The following is a 19174-nucleotide window of genomic DNA, read 5'->3' on the forward strand; positions in this document are numbered from 1 at the left end:
TATTTCATACTACTTCTCTTAGTTTCTCTATTCCAGTCAAACCAGCTTTCTGGCTTGCAGCAAGGTACTTATAACAGATATTTCACTTCCTGATTTCCTGTTCCCAAGACTTCAAACAAGCTGTTCCTCTTCTCCCTTTATGGAATGTATTTTCTTCCTTTTCTCTCACCTCCATCTCAAAGAATCTCTAGCTTCCTTCAAAGCTCAGCTTGGGTATCACCTCCTACTTGAAAGCTTTCCTGATGCTGCTTCCCAACCTTATTTGTTAGTAATCTGTACCCCTAAAATTTATTTTGTATATATTGTGCTTTGTATTTATGGCAGCTAGCTGGCACAGTGCATAGAGTGCCTAGTCTGGAGTCAGGAAGACTTACCTTCTTGAATTCAAATCCAGCCTCAGAAACACACCTGTGGCTCTATCCAAGAAAACAATTGATTGAAAAGTTGACCTGCATCAGCTGACCTCACCTAAAAAAAAAATTAGAAAAGGTATTATTGGCTATTCAGTTCCAATAACAAACAATAAACATGGTACTATGTTCTAGAGATACAAGACAAAGAAAGAAACTCCCTTCTCTCAAATAGCTTTATGGGGGGGGGCGCTAGGAAATAGATAGGCATGTTTTTGTTGTTGAGTTTCTATCACGTCAGACTCTCTGTGACTTCATTGGAGTTTTCTTGGCAAAAGTACTAGAATGGTTTGCCATTTTCTTCACCAGCTCATTTGACAGATGAGGAAATTGAGGATAACAAGGTTAAGTGGTTTGCCCAGAGTTACACACCTAGTAAGTGTTTAAGGCTACATTTGAACTCAGGTCTTCCTGACTGTAGGCCCTGAATGCTCTATCCGCTGCATCACCAGCTGCCTCTTTTCTGTTCTTTGCATATTGAAATACTCATGCTTGTTGATGCTTAAAAAGAAAATATTTAATAATATCTAGCATCACTGGATGCCTTCAAATAATATCTCACTGACCAATTCACTAGAGGTGTTACAGAGGATTCTTGTTTAGATGAGATGTCCTCCGAGGTCCCTTCCAACTCTCAGACTGATTCTGTGCATTTTGCAGAGTGGATGGTCCTTGGTCACAGAATATACCTCCTACCCCTGACAAGCTGTTTTGCAAATGTTTTATCATTGGTATTGGGGGGGGGGGGAGTCCAGGTCAGGGAATGTGGCTATCTCTATTCTTAGGGACAAAAAACTGCCAGGTACAATTTACATTATGTGTCCTATTAGCAGTGGGCAGGCAGCAACATCTGTGTAGATGAAGTGCAAAACATATTCATTAGTTCCTGCTTCTCTCTCTTTTATTTTTAAGTTCACACAATTTGGCAATAAATGGCACACACATACTACAGCCCAATCTTTTCAAAATACTATCCTTATGAATTCTTTATTGCATAGAACTTTGTCATTTTTAGTGGAATGGATTCATTGAGTGTGTCCTTGTACAAAAATGCACAAACACATGCATTGTTAAGTCAGGCAACATCTCTTAGATACAGAACTGATGTCTTTCAAAAAGATTGTTCGACTTTGAAATCTGGCACATTTGTTTTGGTGAACAGGTTAGGGGGCTGAGAAGCAAACCTGCTGACAAGAGGAGGTAGGGATTTTTTTCTTAACCATTAAAGTCACATATGCACACAGAGAGAATTACAGGGAACATCCTCTGTTCTTCCTATGTGGTACCTGGCAAATGAGGCCAGAATGAGCCATGCAGAAACTTCCTGTTAAAAACAAGCCTGTCAGCTAGTTCCCATGATCAGAGCCCAACAGCCTGGAAAACAAGACACTGCTCCCTGTCTAGCTGCTTTTGCACAGATGGGAATCCCTAGATCAAGCCCCTGAGCTCAAAGGATTTGCAAGGCTCCTGGAGCCCTGGATTAAACACACCTCTATCACATGTCTGAAGACACATCATTTATCCTGTATCTGGCAGGCCTGTGTCTAACAATTATCCAATCTCCTCTCCAACTAGTTATCCTGGATTGCTCAAGGAGAAAAATAAGTAAAATTATTGCTCTTTATTAATTGATGAAGATTTCCAGGCTCTTACCTATTATCACCGCTAATGTAAATGAAACTTCCTTCCTGTTCTTCACTTTGCCCACACCTCGAGGATCCCTCCCTGCTCACTTGAAATCTCTCTGACCACTCTATTTAATTTGACCTCTCTGTAGGTTAGATCGCTCTAACTTGTATTAGTTACTACTATATATAAGTATTATTATTCTTGATAGATAAGTTCCTAGTAGGTATGGTCTGTGTTAAATCTCCATCCCTTCCGCCCCTTCTTATCCCCAGAGAAAAGTAAACTCCCTGAAGGCTGGAACTTGGTATTTGGTTTTTGAATGCTCAGCCCACAGCACAATGTAGCACATAACAATTGCTTAGTAAATGCTTGGTGATTAATTGATCTTTATTTCTGCAGCGTTAGCTCGGTTTTCTGTCTGCAATGTGTATAATAAATGTTTGCTGAATTGAATTGGGAGATCATAAGCACTAGAATCTTATATCTCTTTGTGGTTTGAAAGGTATTAGAAAGCCTTGTTTATTACATTTCTTTAGCTGACTTTTGGGGAAATTCTATTTACCTGCAAAATTCAACTTTACAACTTTACTTCAGGGAGGGCTTGTGGAACACTCAGAAGTTTGAGTCAATTTCTTTTTTTTAACAGAGCCCTACTGTTTACTCTTGGCTTCTTTACTCCCGGAGGTCCCAGGATATGTGAATTCTATTGTGATTACCCACGGGTATTATTTGCGAGTTGTTGGTAAAGTATTACTTAAGCATTATGCACAATGTTTAAAAATGGCGTACTGCTATGGAGAGTGTGTTTTGGTGGCAGTTTGATTATCCCAAGTACAGAGGAATTATCCGAAAAGGACCGTCCCTCAAGAACACGTGCACAGGAGAGCAGATCGATGGTTCAGGAGGTTAGTGCAATGTGTTCACACCACCTGTGCCTTTGCCACGGGCTCCAGTCCCCTGCACATGTGTACTCTTTCAAAGGGCTAGATCCCGCAACCCCTCTCCCCACTAACTCCCCCAGCACACACAGTCGCAGTCCCCCTCTCACTGGGGGAGGAGGCCCCCTGGCTCTGTCCGTGGCGCTCTCTCTCTCCCTCCCTTTCCAGCTCCTCTTCTCTCGCCCAGGGCGGAGTTTCCTCCTTCTGCTCATTGTTCCAAACCCGAGTGCCCGCCCAGCCCCGCCGCCGCCGCCGCCTCGGGCGGCTCCTGGGGGGAGGGGAGGGAAGGGGGTGTGGGAAGGGGGGGAGGGACGGGACAGACGTGAAGAAGCGCCTTGTAGCCGCCGCCCCCAGCCCCAGCATTGCCCACCCCGCCTCGGCTACAGCTGCAGTCAGTCCCCGCAGGCTCCTCGCCGGCTGCAAGCTCAGCGTCCGGACTGCGCTGCGCACCCAGCCCCGGCTCTGCGGCAGCAGGAGGAGGAGCAGGAGCTGCGGTGAGTGGGGCCCGCTGAGCAGTCGCGGGGAGCGAGACGCGCGGCACCGAGCCGCGGGGACCCAGAGCACTCGCGCCACTGACCGAGCTGCCCCTTGTCGCGCCGGGGACGGCGACGGCGGAGTCCGGACCGCGCTCCCCAATTCCGGGACCGGAGCCTGGGCGGCACAACTCCCGCAGCCACCTGCTTCGGAGGCCCCGGCTGCGAGGACAGGATGCGCTCGGCGCCGCTGCCGCCGCCGCTGCTGTTGCTGCTGCTGCTACTGCCCAGTGGATGGGGTGAGTGCGTGCTCGGCCCCAGTCTCTGCCTGGCCCCTGGCGCGTTCTCTTTTCTCCTTCCCCTCCGGGGACTTGTCGGAGAGACCCTTCTTCTCCACCTCCCTCTTCTTTTATCCCGTAGCCTTCATTCCTCTTGCTAGCCTTCGGGGAGCTCAGGCAGGCGTGTAGGCGCTCGCACCCCAGATGTGAGCCCGTGGTGGGGGCACCCACATGGCCACCCCCTCGGAGAGTAGACCAGCCATGGCAACCGCCACGCGTTGAGCCCTGACCTTGGGTCAACCTGAATCCTACAGCTTCAGCACGACCCACCCCCGCCCCCAAGAAAGCAGGTGCAAACCTTTGCGAGTGTGTTAGGTCTATCCGTCCCGGCCAGGAAATAGCTGGAAGAAAAAGGCCTTTTGGAAATGCAGAGGGGCTCTAGAGCTGTTGGAGCTATAGGGACCATTCATATGCCTCTCGGATTTCCTCTTATCCGTTGGTTTCCCACCCTCCTTTCCTCCAATCTGAACACTTTCCTTTTTGTGAGTTGGAAGCAATAAAAATCTCCTAGCTGATGAACCCGGAGGGAATGAGAAAGCAGAGGCAGGTGGGGAAGGAAGTTCGTAAGGCAGTTAGTTACCTGCAGGAAGATGGCCTATTAAAAGTAGCCTATCATAGTCGGGGAGCTTGTGGGTAGGTAGGTAATGGGGCCGGTTGTAAATAAAATTTTGGTTAAGTAATTTTGACTGGCCACTCAGTTAAGCATCCAGAGCGCTGCTGGCCGTAGTCAACGTGTAAGAGCTCCTTAAGGGAACAGACTCCTTTAGCACATAGGGGCCACCTGGGATCTTAGACGCGGTCTATCCAAGCTCCTCTATACACACAAAGGAATTTATTTCTTGCACATCTTTAGGGCCCCCAGGCACACTGGAGATCCCTTGTCTTCCCCCTTCTCACAGAATAGTTTTACTTCTGTTCTGGGGAGTGAATGCAGTGGCAGCGTAATGAGAAAGCTGAGGAAAATCTGAAGTGATCCAAACCGGGAGAAATCAAGTTGGCACTGGGGCATCTTTCTCGATTCGAGGGGCACTTAAAATCCAACCTCCATGCCCACCTGAGCGCAAGGTTTATGATTATCCTTTCCAGGAGGAGAAGAGCAACTAGCTGCCTTTCCTCTCCCCCCACACCCCCCCCCCCAAGCTACTGGGAGTGATGGTGACACAGCAGGGAAGGGAGGAAAGGACATAGGGGAGAGAACTCGAGTTTGGTGGGTAAAAAAATGCCTGCTTGAGAGAACGATGAGGTAGTGGGCTTTAAAAAAAAGTAACAGCAGAGAGACTTCTGAGGTCTGGGAATTGTAGCCTCCTTCCGATTGGTAAGGTTCTTGGCCACTCGGATCAGTTAGGTGTGAGCCAGAAGGGATGAGGGAAGCTTATGTTCTTTCTGCAGCTGACAAATTCTGGGGAAGTGGAATCCACAGCAACCCTCCAAACGATGTCTAGTTGGGGGATTTTCAGTTAGCCCCAGGATTTGTATGTGTGGACTACAGGAAAATCGCTCAAGGGCTCCATAGGGGCGGAAAAGGCAGCCTGAGAAGTGATAGCTGTTTGTCCTTTCTTTGTGACCTTGGACCAGTCAGCCAGCATTTTTGTGCCTCAGTTTATTACATTTAAAAATGGGACAATTGCCACCCTTGCCACTCGACCTTCCGAAGGGAGACCTAGATGAGACTTGGCTCCTGCCCTTCTAATCTGAGGAAAGGGGAGATAAGTAAGATAGGGGAGATAAGTAAGATCTGTAGACTAATAACTCCAGTATACATGATGCTCAATGCATAAAGAGGGATGCAGACAGTGCTGTCAGACTTTGAAAAGTGAGCAGCTGCATCCTACCTCGGGGTCTTGTGCAGACTCTGTTTCATGCTCAGTTTTTCTCAACTTTAAAATGGGGATAATAGTAATTGCCCTACCAATTTGAAAGGGTTATTGTGTGCAGCAGATGACAAAATGCTTAGGAGAAAAAACACTGAAAAAAGCATAGTTCCTGCACAAATGTCAGCTGATGTTACTCTTACTGTGAATAGTAATAATAGAGATTCTCTTGGCCGGAAATATCCATCTCCAGATAAGACATGTGGAGAAGATGTCATTACTGCCCACCTCCTCCACTGGAGAACACAAAGTAAAAATGTTGGATGCAGGGTGGTGCATTGGGGAAGAATGAGGGGCTTTTGGGGGTGGGGTGGGAAAGAAGACTTCGTGAAAAGAGATAATTGGGGAGTAGAACCTATTAAATGCAGTGTACATGGAGTGTGAAGCACCCTTGGTAAAGTAAGGACCAGCAAAACCTTTTAGAAATGTTTTCCTAAGGTTCTGTCCACTATTTTATCCACAGTGGGGACAGTAGAATACTCATCTGTGTATTGGTAGAAAGAAAAGAGAGAGTCCAGAAGCAGCACCTCCATTACCTACTAGCAGAAACAGCGGGGAGCTTTTGAGGGTGGCAGGGAGGAGGGTGTGGCTGCAGTAAACTGTCCTGCTTTGGCCATGGCATCTGCATAAATCCTTGGTGTGGATCCAGTAAGAAAACAAAAAGATGGAGTGCAGGTTTAATAGTAGCAATGATTTATACCACTTTTTCTGACAAAAGTAAAACAGATTCTTTTGTTTGCATACACAGAGTGTCGTAAAGGCACAGGTATGCTTTATGAACCTCATCTTGTACCAGTTTGGTGAAGTTTCTTGATTCATAGCAAGCATTTGGGGTTTTCTGAGGTAGTTGCCACTCCTTAACACAGAAAATTTCCATGCTGAAAATTACCCAGGCAAGCAATTCAGGCAGATCATGTATAGGCACTGTTTAAAGCCACACTGGGACAGCTAGGTGGCACAGTGGATAGAATGCCTGTCCTGGAGTCAGGAAGACTCATCTACCCTGAGTTCACATCTGGCCTCAGACACTTAGTCTGTTGTGTGATCCTGGACACTAAGTCACTCAACCCTGTTTGCCTCAGTTTCCTTCTCTGTAAAATGAGCTGGAGAAGGAAATGTGCACGCCACTCCAGTATCTTTGCAAAAAAACCCAAAAAACCAACAACAAACCCAAATGGGGTCACGAAGAGTCGGACAAAACAGGAAAAAAATGACTGAAAAACCATACTAGCCCAGGCTGAAATGTGAAAGCTACCCCTCACACACATGAAGAGCCCTGAAATCAAGGCCTGAGAACGACAGAAGGCAGGTTGGCCCAGACTGCAGTCAGATAATAGGTACACAATTAGCAACTGCTCTGTGTCTCAGATTTGTGGAGATGCAGACAGAAAGAGAAAAAAAAATCAGACCTGAGGACCTTGGTAAGGTATTTATTCACCCTCTTCTACTCAATTTGGAAAACTGGGTGAAGAGAAACATAGAACCATTGGGTAAAGGTGTCTTTCCTCATCTAGTTAACCCCTTCACATCATGGGTGAGGAAACAGAAACATCCATCCTAAGAAGTTAAGTGATTTTTCCAGACGCCTTATAGGCAGTAAGTTTCTGACTCTGGATTTGAACTCTGGTCCTACTGACTCCAAATACCCCCTAGATACCACACATTGGATTGAAACCAGAGTCTTCTGACTCTACTCTCTACTTTTTGGGGCATTTGGGATGGGGTACTTCTGTGAAGCTGCTTTGTCTAGAGAAAGGGCAAAGCTTGTTCCAAGCTCTGGTAACATCCCAGGCAGTAGTAGGGTGCAGTGAAAAGATCATTTGATGAAGTGATCACCTACCCTCACTTAGCTTCTTTTTTGTTTTCCTTCTCTCTTTTTTTCTTTCCCTCTTTTTTCAATAGTTCATGGAATCATACTGGCAGAGACATTAAGAGGCCAACCCCCTTATTTTAAGGATGAGGAAACTGAGCTACGCTGAGATTTAAAGACTTGTTGAGAGTGACATGGTTAATAAATGCCTGAGGCTTTATTTGAATCCTGGTCTGGTTGATTCCATGATTTTATTCACAACAACTTTCTATATGTTAGACTCCTTCAACATTTAAAAAATTCTTGTCATTCAACAGCGTAAGGATTTTCTCTGTTTGTTTTTGTTGCTAGGCAATGGGGTTAAGTGACTTGCCCAGGGTCACACAGCTAGTAAGAGTCAAGTGTCTGAGGGCAGATTTGAACTCAGGTCCTCCTGACTCCAGGACCACAGCAGCACCTAGCTGTCCCCAGTGTAAGGATTTTTATAACTCTCACTTAATGGCTTCGTGAGTTTCTGATGGGCCAACTCAACCATACACATCCCTCCTCTGATTATATTGCCTGTTCTATAGACCTGCCAGTGTTTGCCCTCTATTTGCATAGTTTTTGAGAACACAGGGTCATTCTCGTGCCAGGTAGAAGCATTGGAGTAAGACCTCATCTGGATCCCAACACTTAGCCCAATGTCTTACATAGACACCAGAAATATTTGCGTATAAAAAATGACCTTATTTTGTCTTACTTCTCGCTCCCCCAGAGCCATTGGGAGTGATGGTGACACAGCAGGGGGAGACAGGAAAGGACAGAGGGGAGAGAACTGGAGTTGTTGGGTAAAAAAAAAATGCCTGATAGACTCAACAAATATTTCTTTAAAAAAAATTAATACTTAAACATCACATCCATTTCCCAATGTTTCTTCCCTTCCCAGAGAACCCGTCACTTATGACAGAATAAAGGGGGGAAAACAAGTTCAGAAAAACCACGTTAGTAAAACAAACCAAAAAACTGACATTCTAGGTAGTGCTCCAGATCCGTAGACCCCTATGTGTGCTCTGAAGAGGAGGAGATGCCTTGTCATATCTCTTCACTCAGGCCAGAGTTAGCCATTTTGATGTCACAGAAAACAGTTTTGTAAGGTGATTTTTTTCTTTAATAACACCTACCATGATTTAGTCACTCTGCTAGGCTGTTATAGGGCAGTCCACTAATGAGAAATAGGTAGGTAGGAATCAAGAACATCTATTTTCCTTCTCTATCTCACATCAGCCCAATATAACTGTGTACCCCTGGCCAAATCATGGTGGTCGCCAGTTAAAATGATTCTGACACCACCTTTCTGCTTGTATTTATATCCTCCTAATTTAACATGATGCCTAGTAATTTAACCTGGTACATAGTAAGTGCTTAATAAATGCATGTTGATCTACTGGGGTTAAATAAGATAACATAAAGAGCTTTATAGACCTTAAAGCACCATCTGAGTATGAGCTATTGCTCTTATTTCTCTACATTTATTCAAGTTGTGCTAAGGGGAATGGGAGGGAGAAATTAAGGATATATTTGGGCACAATCAGGAAGGGTTTCCTAAACGGGATCATTTTTTTTCCTGGATTTTGAAAGATGGAAAGTTCCTACAGTACATAGTAAACAGTGGTGGCTATAGAGTAGGCAGGACACTGAAGGAAGGCAGGCTATGAGTTAAGTGCTTTACAAGTATTATCTCATTTTATCTTACTACAACCCTGTGAGGTGGCTGCTATTATTATGCTAATTTTAAAGTTGAGGAAACTGAGGCAGATTGGTTAAGTAACTAGCCCATGGTCACAGACTGCATGTATCTGAGGCTGAATTTGAACTCTGTTCTTCCTGACCCAGACTAACTCCCACTTTTCAGCCAAGACATGAATTCCTGTCCAGCCTCTTGGATAAATCAGTTAAGCCTACTGAGTCCTGTAGAATAGTTAAACCTTCTACCTCCAAGTTACTGTGGGAGTCAAGTGAGAAAATGGATGCTAGTCAATAAATGTTTATTAATTTCCTCCTGTGTTTGAGGAACTCTCCTAATCCCTGGGCAAATGATAGTTCCTTCTCTCTAGGAGTTTACAGTGTAATGGGGGAGTCAGGTGTGTAAAAAGTCCTTTGCTTAGGGCCTGGTGGGGAATTCTGGAGGGTAGTGAATGGATTTCCATTCAAAGAATGTCCCTTTGTAAACCTATGTAAATGTAAACTACTGTATAATAGGGAGGGCATTCCCTGGGAAAGGCATGGAACTGATAGGGAAGGGGCTAGGAGAGAGGAGGCGGCTGGGTCCTAAGAAAGGACTCTGGAGAGATGAGACCACTGAGCCTAGGAGGTAAGGAATGAGGAGGAGAGCAAAGTTCATGGGTTATTGAGCAAGGAAGTCCCTTTGGTAAAAGCTCCAAGTTAGGAGTAGGGTGGGATGTTTGTGAGATGAACAAAGACCTTAGAGTCACTAGCCCCAATCCATCAACTGAAGCTTCTCAGCGATCAAAATGACTTGTCTAGCAGGATACACTTCGAAAGTAACAGAGCCAAGGCTGAAAGTTAGGTCCCTGATTCCATAACCAAGGACTGGGAGATGAGGAGAGGGAGTGATAGAATTGTAAACGTCCGGTTGGTGGAGGGGATGGAGAGATTTTGAAATAGCAATCTACTCTACCTTTTGGGGCCCCCTTTTCCTAACTGTCCAGTGAGCAGTGCTGGACTTGTTCATTGATCAGTCATTTTCAATGTGTCCAACCCTTGGTGACTCCATTTGGGGTTTTCTTGGCAAAGATACTGGAGTGATTTGCCATTTCCTTCTCCAGCTCATTGTACAGATGAGGAAACTGAGGCAAACAGGCTTAGGTGACTTGCCCAGGGTCACACAGCTAATAAGTGTCTGAGGCCAGATTTGAGCTCAGGAAGATGAGAATTTCTGACTGCAGGCCTGGCCTCCATCAGCTGCCCAGTGTTAATTATGACTAATTATCAGGAAGCTTTGGTTTATTCTGGAGTGTGAGGGCATAGGAAAGAGCTGGGGTTGTGATGGTCAGAGATGACAATTTGGGGAACAGCAGTAAGCATCAACCTAAGTAGTGAAGGAATCTAACGAGTTGAAAGTGATAAAGTGGAAGAAAACCCCCTAAGCCTAGAGGCTTTACCTCTATGTAGGACACCGTGGCTAAATGTGGCAAGTAAGTTAAATATTAACATCACTCTCAATACTGTGTACTGTTGCTCTAGTATTTGATCAGAGACTTGAGCTCCCTGCTGGGTGGGGTCTTCAGAGGATCTGAATCCTCTTTGGAAGTTGGGAAGGTTGGTAGGGTGGGAGTGGAGTAGAGCCCCAAACCCCGGAGGAACATCCAGGCAGGATTGGTTTAGGATTAGGGAAGAGGGGTTTCCTTGATGACCCAGGCCCCTTCCAAAGGGATTTCTTGCAATGTGGGTTGTCCACCCTGGGCTGCAAGATCTGCCCACAAGCCTCAGGCAGTGTGTCTCCCTAGAGAGCAGTTCTCCCAGTACCATCTTGGTGCTTTGGAAAGTGTAACTGGCTTTTCCAGATGGGCCTTGGTTCTTCTCCCAGTGCCGTTAAATTCTATCTCTATGCCCATGAATAATCCACTTAACTTCTTTGGGACTCAGTTTCCTCATCTGTAAAAGGAGAACAGACTACATAAACTCTTTAGATTATTTCTTCTTCTTTTTTTTTATTGAGGCAATTGCCCAACGTCACATAGTAAGTTTCTGAGGTCACTTTTGAACTCGGATCTTCCTGACTCTATGGCCAGGGCTCTGTCCACTGCACCCCCTCGTTGTCACCTCTGAGGTTTCTTCTTCCTCTGAATCTGTGATCCTATGTAAATCCAGGGCTGCTGTGGGGTCTGATTGAATTCCTAGGTCTGCTGTTTTCAGCCAAGCATATCTATAGGCCACATGCCTATGACTCCAAGGTAGGCCAGAATAAGATTTTTTAAGGAGGGGGGAGAAGGGGAGGAAATGGTCATTTAATTAGCTGGCACACATGAACTTGTGGACCTAACCACCTGCTCTGGTACCCTTGAGTAATTGACTTGTCACCGGGATATCATGCTGGTCTGCTTGGATTAGTTAATAATTATAATTGAAGCCAAATGTAATTATGTAATTAAATTTATGTTGCACCTCTTACATCCCCCCCAAAGCATTTTTTTTTAATCGTGTGACTCACTGCTGGAAAAGCTCAGCTCCTCTCGGTTTCAGTGCATATTGGCTACACCCACAAGTGAGCTGGAGCCCGCTGAATTGAACCGATTGGCCAAGGCTAGAAATCAGGGCTTCATTTATCATTTTGTTGATTGTCTAGACTTAATAAAGTGATAGGAAGGGGAGATACTATTTTCAATCATTTTAATAATGCAGATTAAATTCAAAAGGACATTCTGTGCACACTGTCTTTCCCAGAGAGTTGGTTTACCAGCGCACACACACATAGCTGTCCCACTAGAGAAATAGAAGGGTGTTGTCTGGCATGTCTAAGGTTCCATCTTCTCCATGAGGGATTGTCATTTATTCAACACCAGAAAAGCGGTAAGCTGGTTAGAATTTGGAGGGAGATCTCGAACAGCATTTTACCGTTGAGAAAACTAAGCCCAAGAGACGATTGATAAGTGATTTGTGCCCAAGTATTAATGAGAATTTGAACCCAGGTCTTCTGACTAGTGGGTAGAATGCTGGGCTTAGGCAGACCTGGGTTCAAATCCAGATGCTGACGATTCCCAGCTACAGGACCACCTTCTTGATCCTTTTTTTCTGTTCTGCCCAACTCTTCATGACCCCACTTGGTGTTTTCTTGGCAAAGATACAGAGCAGTTTGCCATTTCCTTCTCCAGCTCATTTTACAGATGAAGAAACTGAGGCAAACAGGGTTTAGGTGATTTGCCCACCTAGTGACTCCAGGCCTTGCACTATCCACAGCGCCACCTAGCACTCCTCCTGATCCTTCATTTCCTTTGTAAAATAGGAATGATGCTCGCCATTCCTCCATCAGCGTTGTGAAGGTCAGATGAGGAGGTGTGCTTTGTGACATGTGTCATAAAATCCTCAGTACGAGGGAGCAGAGTTGGAATAGAGCTGGCCTAAAAGTCAGGATGACCTGGATTCGAATTCTGACCGTGTGGTTCATTAGCTTTGTTATCCTGGGAAAGGCGTCTGACCTCACTGGGTGCCTCAGCATTTAGCTGCTCAGTCTTAGATCAGAGGTGTCTAACACTTGGCCACACTGGAGCTGGCAATGCTGTCATTTTCCCACTCAGGGTGTGGTCACAGGGATTCTTATGGACCTCCTAGTAGCCCCTGTTTCTGTCTGAGTTTGATCATATGTGTTAGGTACCTCATGCTTTTTGCATTGTTACAGGCTTACCAGTATGGGAATAATGTGAGTGTGGGTGAAGGTTGTCCCTGAGCTTAGGGGGCCGGTGCTAGTTTCCCCACTTCCCAGGATAGGAGTCTGGTCCTGAAATTTTCCCTCCCCACCAACTCAGTCCTGTTGAATTGGAATCCTGAGGGAGGGTCCTTGCTTTGTCCCAATCCAAATGAATAAGCATGTATTAAGCACCTACTGTGGGCTGGTTATTGTGCTAAGTGCTTTATGAACATCTCTTATGCCCTTCAGGAGTGGTACTCTGCTCTTCAGTGCATTCTAGGACTGGGATGATGGTCATTGGCGGCTGTCTCCTGTCCTTTAAGATTCAATGTATAGCTTTCATTTATATAATTCTTTAAGTTTTGCAAAGCATTTTACATAGGTTAACTCATCTGATTCTTAACCCTCTAAGGGGGCTCTCATCCCCATTTTACAGATGAGGAAACTGAGGATGAAAGAATTAAGTTGCACAGGGTGATGCAGCTAGTTAAGTGTCCAGCGCTTGTGTTTTTTAACTCTTTTCTTCACACCCCTCTCTGTTGGTTACTTTGAGGTTGTAAAGTACTTCCTTCAGGGAGGTCCTTTTGGTTCCCTTGTAATTAAATTCATAAGATTGTTAGTATTTCTGATGGGAAACTGAGACATAGACTTGTCTTGTCCCTAACTGACCAAGCCCTACAAGGGCTAAAAGAGAACCTTCATCCTTGTTTGTCCTGGGCTGAGTGGAAGAGGCGAGTAACCTCTCTGTCTCTGTCTATGCTTCTAGAAGGCAATCAGGGTTAAGTGACTTGCCCAGGGTCACGAAGCTAGTAAGTGTCTGAGGCCTGATTTGAACTTGGGTCATCCTGACTCCAGGGCCAGTGCTCTATCCACTGTGCAGCCTACCACTGGGAATTTTCGACAGATTTTTTTCTATGTCATTAAATCAGTCTTGTTTTCCTGTCAGACCAGAATGTCCCACTTTGGTTGCAAATTCAGGTTCTGATTCATATGTGAGCAGAGAGCTCTTGCTAAATTTTACACACACACACACACACACACACACACACACACACACACACACCCCACCCCCAAGAGAGCCAAGCCTTATAACAATGAATGAAAAAGAAAGGGGGAAAAAAGGCAATTCAGCAAAATTAACCCAACATGTCAAACAAATCTGACAGTATATGTATAAAGTTCCCACATCTATTGTCTTCCCACTCTACAAAGAAGAGAGGTATTTGCCTTCTCCTGTGAGCACCTTCCTTACAAGTGGGTGAAAAGGATATTGCATACATAGGCACTGCTGGTTTCTTGTGTGCCAGGATGGGGCTGGAAGGTGTGTTCTAGACTGAGCCGCTCCAGTATCTTGAGGATTTAATAAGGTTATCTGTAAAATAGCCAGGGTACTCTCCCTTTTTCTTCTTGAAGGGGCTTTTCTCTTCATGTGCGTCCTGAAAATCTCGGCTGTCCTTGGTGTAACGCGCCATGACTTGCTCTCCAAAATATTGGTCAGTGGCCAGGGTGTTGAGATAGGTTCTGCAGCACTAATGTGGCCTATGATGGATATATTTCTTCTCTTTAAGCAAGTCCAATATGTGGACATATTGCTACAAGAAGATCTTATTATAAAAGGGTGCACTGTGCACTCCTGATTCTTTTGCCCTCACTCTGCATCAGTTCATACAAGTTTTCCCAGATTTTTCTGAAACTATTCCTCTTGTCATTTCTTATGGCATAATTGCATTCTATTAGATTGATATACCGTAATTTTTCATTTTACTTCATTTTTCATTATCAGTTTTTAGGAATCTTGGCTGGTCCTTGCATTGATCAAAGTTCTTTTTTGTTTTTTTTCAAAGTTCTTAAAATTTTTTAATTTTTTTTAAACTTAAAAGTATCTTGGAATGGGGGAATTGGGGGAAACCTTTAAACAGACACTACATATTCAAACAAAATGGATTCCAACATTGGCTGTGCTTTAAAAACAAATACCTTAATCTGTACCCTGAATGCATCACTTCTTCACTGGGAGGTGGGCAGCATTCATTGTGTCATCAGTGATTCTCTGTAATCCTGGCAGATTACTACATTAATTGGACTTCTTAAGACTTTCAAAGTTGTTTTAATTTTAAAAAATTTTGCCTTTCTTTAAAAAAAATACTTTAGTTTTTCATTTATAACATTCACTTCCATAAGATTTTGAGTTCCAAATTTTCTTCCCTTTCCTCCCCTCCCCCCACCCTAAGACGGCATACAATCTGATATAGGCTGTACGTATACATTCATATTAAACATATTTTCACATTAGTCATGTTGTAAAGAAGAATTAGAACCAATGTGAGGAAATACGAGAAAGAAGAAACAAAAAAAAAGAGAGAGAGAGAGAAAGCAAATAGTACGCATTCAGATTCCATAGTTCTTTTTCTGGATGTGGATGGCATTTTCCATCACGAGTCTCAAAGTTGTTTTTGTAGCCTTGTTATCATATATATTTTTCTCCAGGTTCTACTCACTATACTCTGCATCAGTTAATATTCTTTTCTGAAGACTCTCCAATATTTGGGGGTGGTTTTTTTTGCCAGATTTGCCAATTAGATGATGCCCACAACTTTTCCATGTTATATTTCTTGCTTAAAGTGAGGTATCTGGGGACAGCTAGGTAGCGCAGTGGATAGAGCACCAGCCCTGAAGTCAGGAGGACCTGAGTTCAAATTTGGCCTCGGACCAAACACTTGACACGTACTAGCTATGTGACCTTGGGCAAGTCACTTAATCCCACTGCCTCACTAAAAAAAAAAAAAGTGAAGTATCTGTTCAGTATGTGAATCTCTTTATCTGTTTCAAAACTCATCCAACTCTTCATGAGCTGCTGGGGTTGAAGACCAACTTGGTTGTGATTGTCTTCTAGCTTATAGGCTAGTCTTTGGACAACAGATATGTGGTCCCACATCCTCCAAGCCTTTATAACCTGAGTAGGGCTTGCCAAATCTTGGCATAGCCTTTGAAAATGGGGGCCACGTACAGTGAAGCTCCAGAGTAGAGCACATGATCACATAATATAATATGTCCTTCCCAACTCCCTTCCTCTCCCCCTGATACATAATCATTTCTCTTTTGGGACATAATAGGTAGTCAGCTAGCATTAATCAAGTACCTTCTATATGCTAGGCACTATGTTAAGTTTTAACAAATTTAAAACAGTTTTTAATAAGTTTAAAAGTTTTACAGGTGCAAGAAAGGGGGGGAAAGCCCCCTTACTCAAGGAGCTCTGTCTAATGGGGGAGACAATATGAAAACAACTATATACATCATTTTTACCATTTGAGTAAACTGAGGCACTGAGGTGCCGCCAGGCTTGTGATGCAAGCCTACCACGGAGTATATATTATCTGCCTCTTCCCTGCCCTTCCTGGTTCCTCGATATCGGTTTCGCTAATCATAGAAATGGTACTGAGCCTGATCTAGCGATACTCCCAGTCCAAGCTGTGCCCACACCCGGTCTCCCTGCTGTACCACCCTTTTGCATTCTCATTCTATTTCACAAGTTGACTGGCTCTGCGTTTCCTTGGGCTTAGGGTTGCACCCCATCCGCCAATTGTAGTGGCAGGAAAACCATGCCCCTTAACATAGTAAGAGAAGAAGATCTAGGAGAATGATGCAGCATTCAGAGAGTTGGGAGCTGGGGAGTTGGAATGGAGAAGGGGTAGTGCTGGGTGGTACTCAGGGAACTGGGTTCTGGGAGCTTGGGTCATGGTTTAAATATATCATGTGATCAAAATATGGGGATTTAAAGTAAGAGTACTTTCCTTACAACAATTCTGCAGTTGATAGCGCGGTGTTAATATCCCTATTTTATAGATGAGGAAATTGAGGCTCAGAAAAGTTTGATGAGTTTGCCATAATTTGAACCGTGATCTTCTTACTAAGTCCAGCATTCTTTTTGTGTGATTCTGGGCATGTCATATAGTTTTGGATTTGCCTTTGTTCTTTGAAAGGAGGCAAATTTAGGTTTGAGCCACGCAGAAGTGGAATGGGCTGCCTAGAGAGAGAATGGCCAGCCTTAATGGAGGTATTAAAGCAAAAGCTGGAGGTAACTACTTGTACTGTGTACGTCTCAGTGTGTTGAGATACACTCTCATCTAGTCTGGTCTATGGGACTAGATGACAACTCATTTCTCTTCAAATTCTGTGAAACTCTGCCCTGTATCTCTATAGCCCTTCCTAGTAACTCATAAGGAAATTGGGAAACCCTGCTCAGATTCCCTATGGAAAATCCCAACTAAGCTCTCCACAGTTTCCCTGTGCTACAGAGTACCCTCAGGGAGAAGAGCCAGGGCGAGGCAAGAGAAGCCATTTTCCTTTCCTCCTGGTCAGCAGCCGTTTCCCAGAACATCTCAGTTATAGTAGGAGATGCTTCCTCCCAGGCTACCCTCCCATCTCCACCAGGATCCTACTTTCTGAGTACACAGCTACAAAAGTACCCAAGCCACCCCAAGCACTGTAGAAAAAGCAGCATTGGTCCACTGTTAATAACGGGTCTAACCACACCCAACCAACATTTATACTGGTAGCATTCTGCAGTCCAGAATACTATTCTTCAAAAGTCTTGGGAAATGATTTTGTATGATAGGCTCCATATCTTTTTGGATTCACAACTGACTGAGAGGGAAAGAGAAAATATCATAGCATCTCCTTTGAGTGAAAAGTTTTCTAACAGGGTGTTTCCCATCCATGTGTTACAGTGATATAAACTGCTGAGACAGAAAGGACTAACCAAAAATACCTTTGTCCAGGAATTTCACCAAATATTGAGTTAAAGCTTTAGTAAAACAGTGTTGTGTACACTGACATTCTACTGCTGTAGTAGATGTCCTGATTGATGGAGCAAGAGGCATCTGGCCTTAGCTCTGACAAATTCTAGCTGAGTGACCATGGGTGGTGTTGACCAGATAGCTGTCCAGAACTACAAATGAGAGATGGATTCCCTCTCTGCATTAGTATAGAGGTCTCTATTCTGATGAAAACACAGGTTTTGGCCAAAAAAACCACCATAAAACTGATTATGGGAGGTCTTCCCAAATGGCATTGTACTAATTGGGTTGCTCCCTCAAATAGTGACATATATAAGAATTCAAAATTTATGAGTAACCATCTGCTTTAGAAAACCAAAATGCATAAAATCATATATTGTCAGATGAGGACATGAAATTGGATGGGGTCAAGGGCCGATTGATGACAAGAAGACAGACTTGCTTTGCATTTGAAAAAAATGTACGTTGTTTCCATTGGTCCCAAACTGCTTGCTGCTGCCCAAGTCCATCTCTTTAATAGCACAAGACCAAAGGTATATGTTGAATTTATTATATGCTTAAAAGTAAAAGCGCTAAAAAAAAAAGTAAAAGCTCTACATAATAGATTTACAGTTTCATGTACAATTCTCTCTTGTTTCACAATGTATATAGAAGCTAATATTTATTAAGATTTTTATTTTATTAGCTTGTTTTATTTAAGTTCAAAATAAAAAAAAATAATCATAATGTCATAGGTTTCAAAACTGTAAGGGTCCTTTCCCTTCACTTTGCAGTGGAGGAAACAATCATCACTAGGTTCAGTGACTTGCCCAAGGCTGTCCAGGTGGCATATGGCAAAGCCAAGCTTTGAACTCAGGTTCTTTGGCTTCTACTCCAGCACTCTTCCCATTGTACCCAGCCATATTTTCCCAGTCAGCCTATGGATGTGAATCATCAGGCATCACTCTCTCAGAAGGGAAGAAGAATTATAAGTTACACAACGGACAATAGAAAAGTTCGTGGTTGTGTCTAATAGACTGCACCATATCGCCAACAAAGAATTGGCCTTAAAGAAGTGGCATGGAAACATCACCAAGAACACATGACCTGAGAAAGGGGCACGCCAGTCATCCATCAAAAGAGAGGACAACAGACTGAGAGCTAACGTGCTATTTTGGGACCACTGAGAATAGTAATGGTACCAAAGGATTAGGCTACGGAGGATGCAGAGAAAGAAATGGGACAGTAATTGCACAGGCATTTTATGTACCTGATCAGTTCCATTGATTCACCTCTATTTTTTTAACCAGCCCTAAATGGTTTTGACAGTTACAGCTTTGCATTATCTGCCTTTCTGTCCCACTTGTTTGTTCATCATTCCCCTTGAGCCTCTTGAGACTTTTTGTTCATTGGCTGAATTTCGTTTATTTTTTCCTACTCTGTGAAGTAATCCTTTAGTAGTTTGATGGAAATGGAATAGAATTTAGTTAGCAGAAGATGAGTCAACAAGCATTTACTACTAA

General features: G+C 43.9%; 1 protein-coding gene across 1 annotated transcript in view; it reads left to right on the top strand.

Moving 5' to 3' along the window:
- Positions 1-2832: 2832 nt before the first annotated feature.
- Positions 2833-19174, top strand: part of PODXL (podocalyxin like) — a 59037-nt gene continuing 42695 nt past the window's right edge. The window contains 3 exon segments of the mRNA XM_078149912.1: positions 2833-2944; positions 3165-3471; positions 3559-3749. Coding sequence (XP_078006038.1) covers positions 2833-2944; positions 3165-3471; positions 3559-3749 — 610 coding nt within the window.

This window comes from Phascolarctos cinereus, unplaced genomic scaffold (genome assembly GCF_003287225.1).
Source record: "Phascolarctos cinereus isolate Bilbo 61053 unplaced genomic scaffold, phaCin_HiC Scaffold_1;HRSCAF=81, whole genome shotgun sequence".
In the NCBI taxonomy this organism is placed as follows: Eukaryota; Metazoa; Chordata; class Mammalia; order Diprotodontia; family Phascolarctidae; genus Phascolarctos; species Phascolarctos cinereus.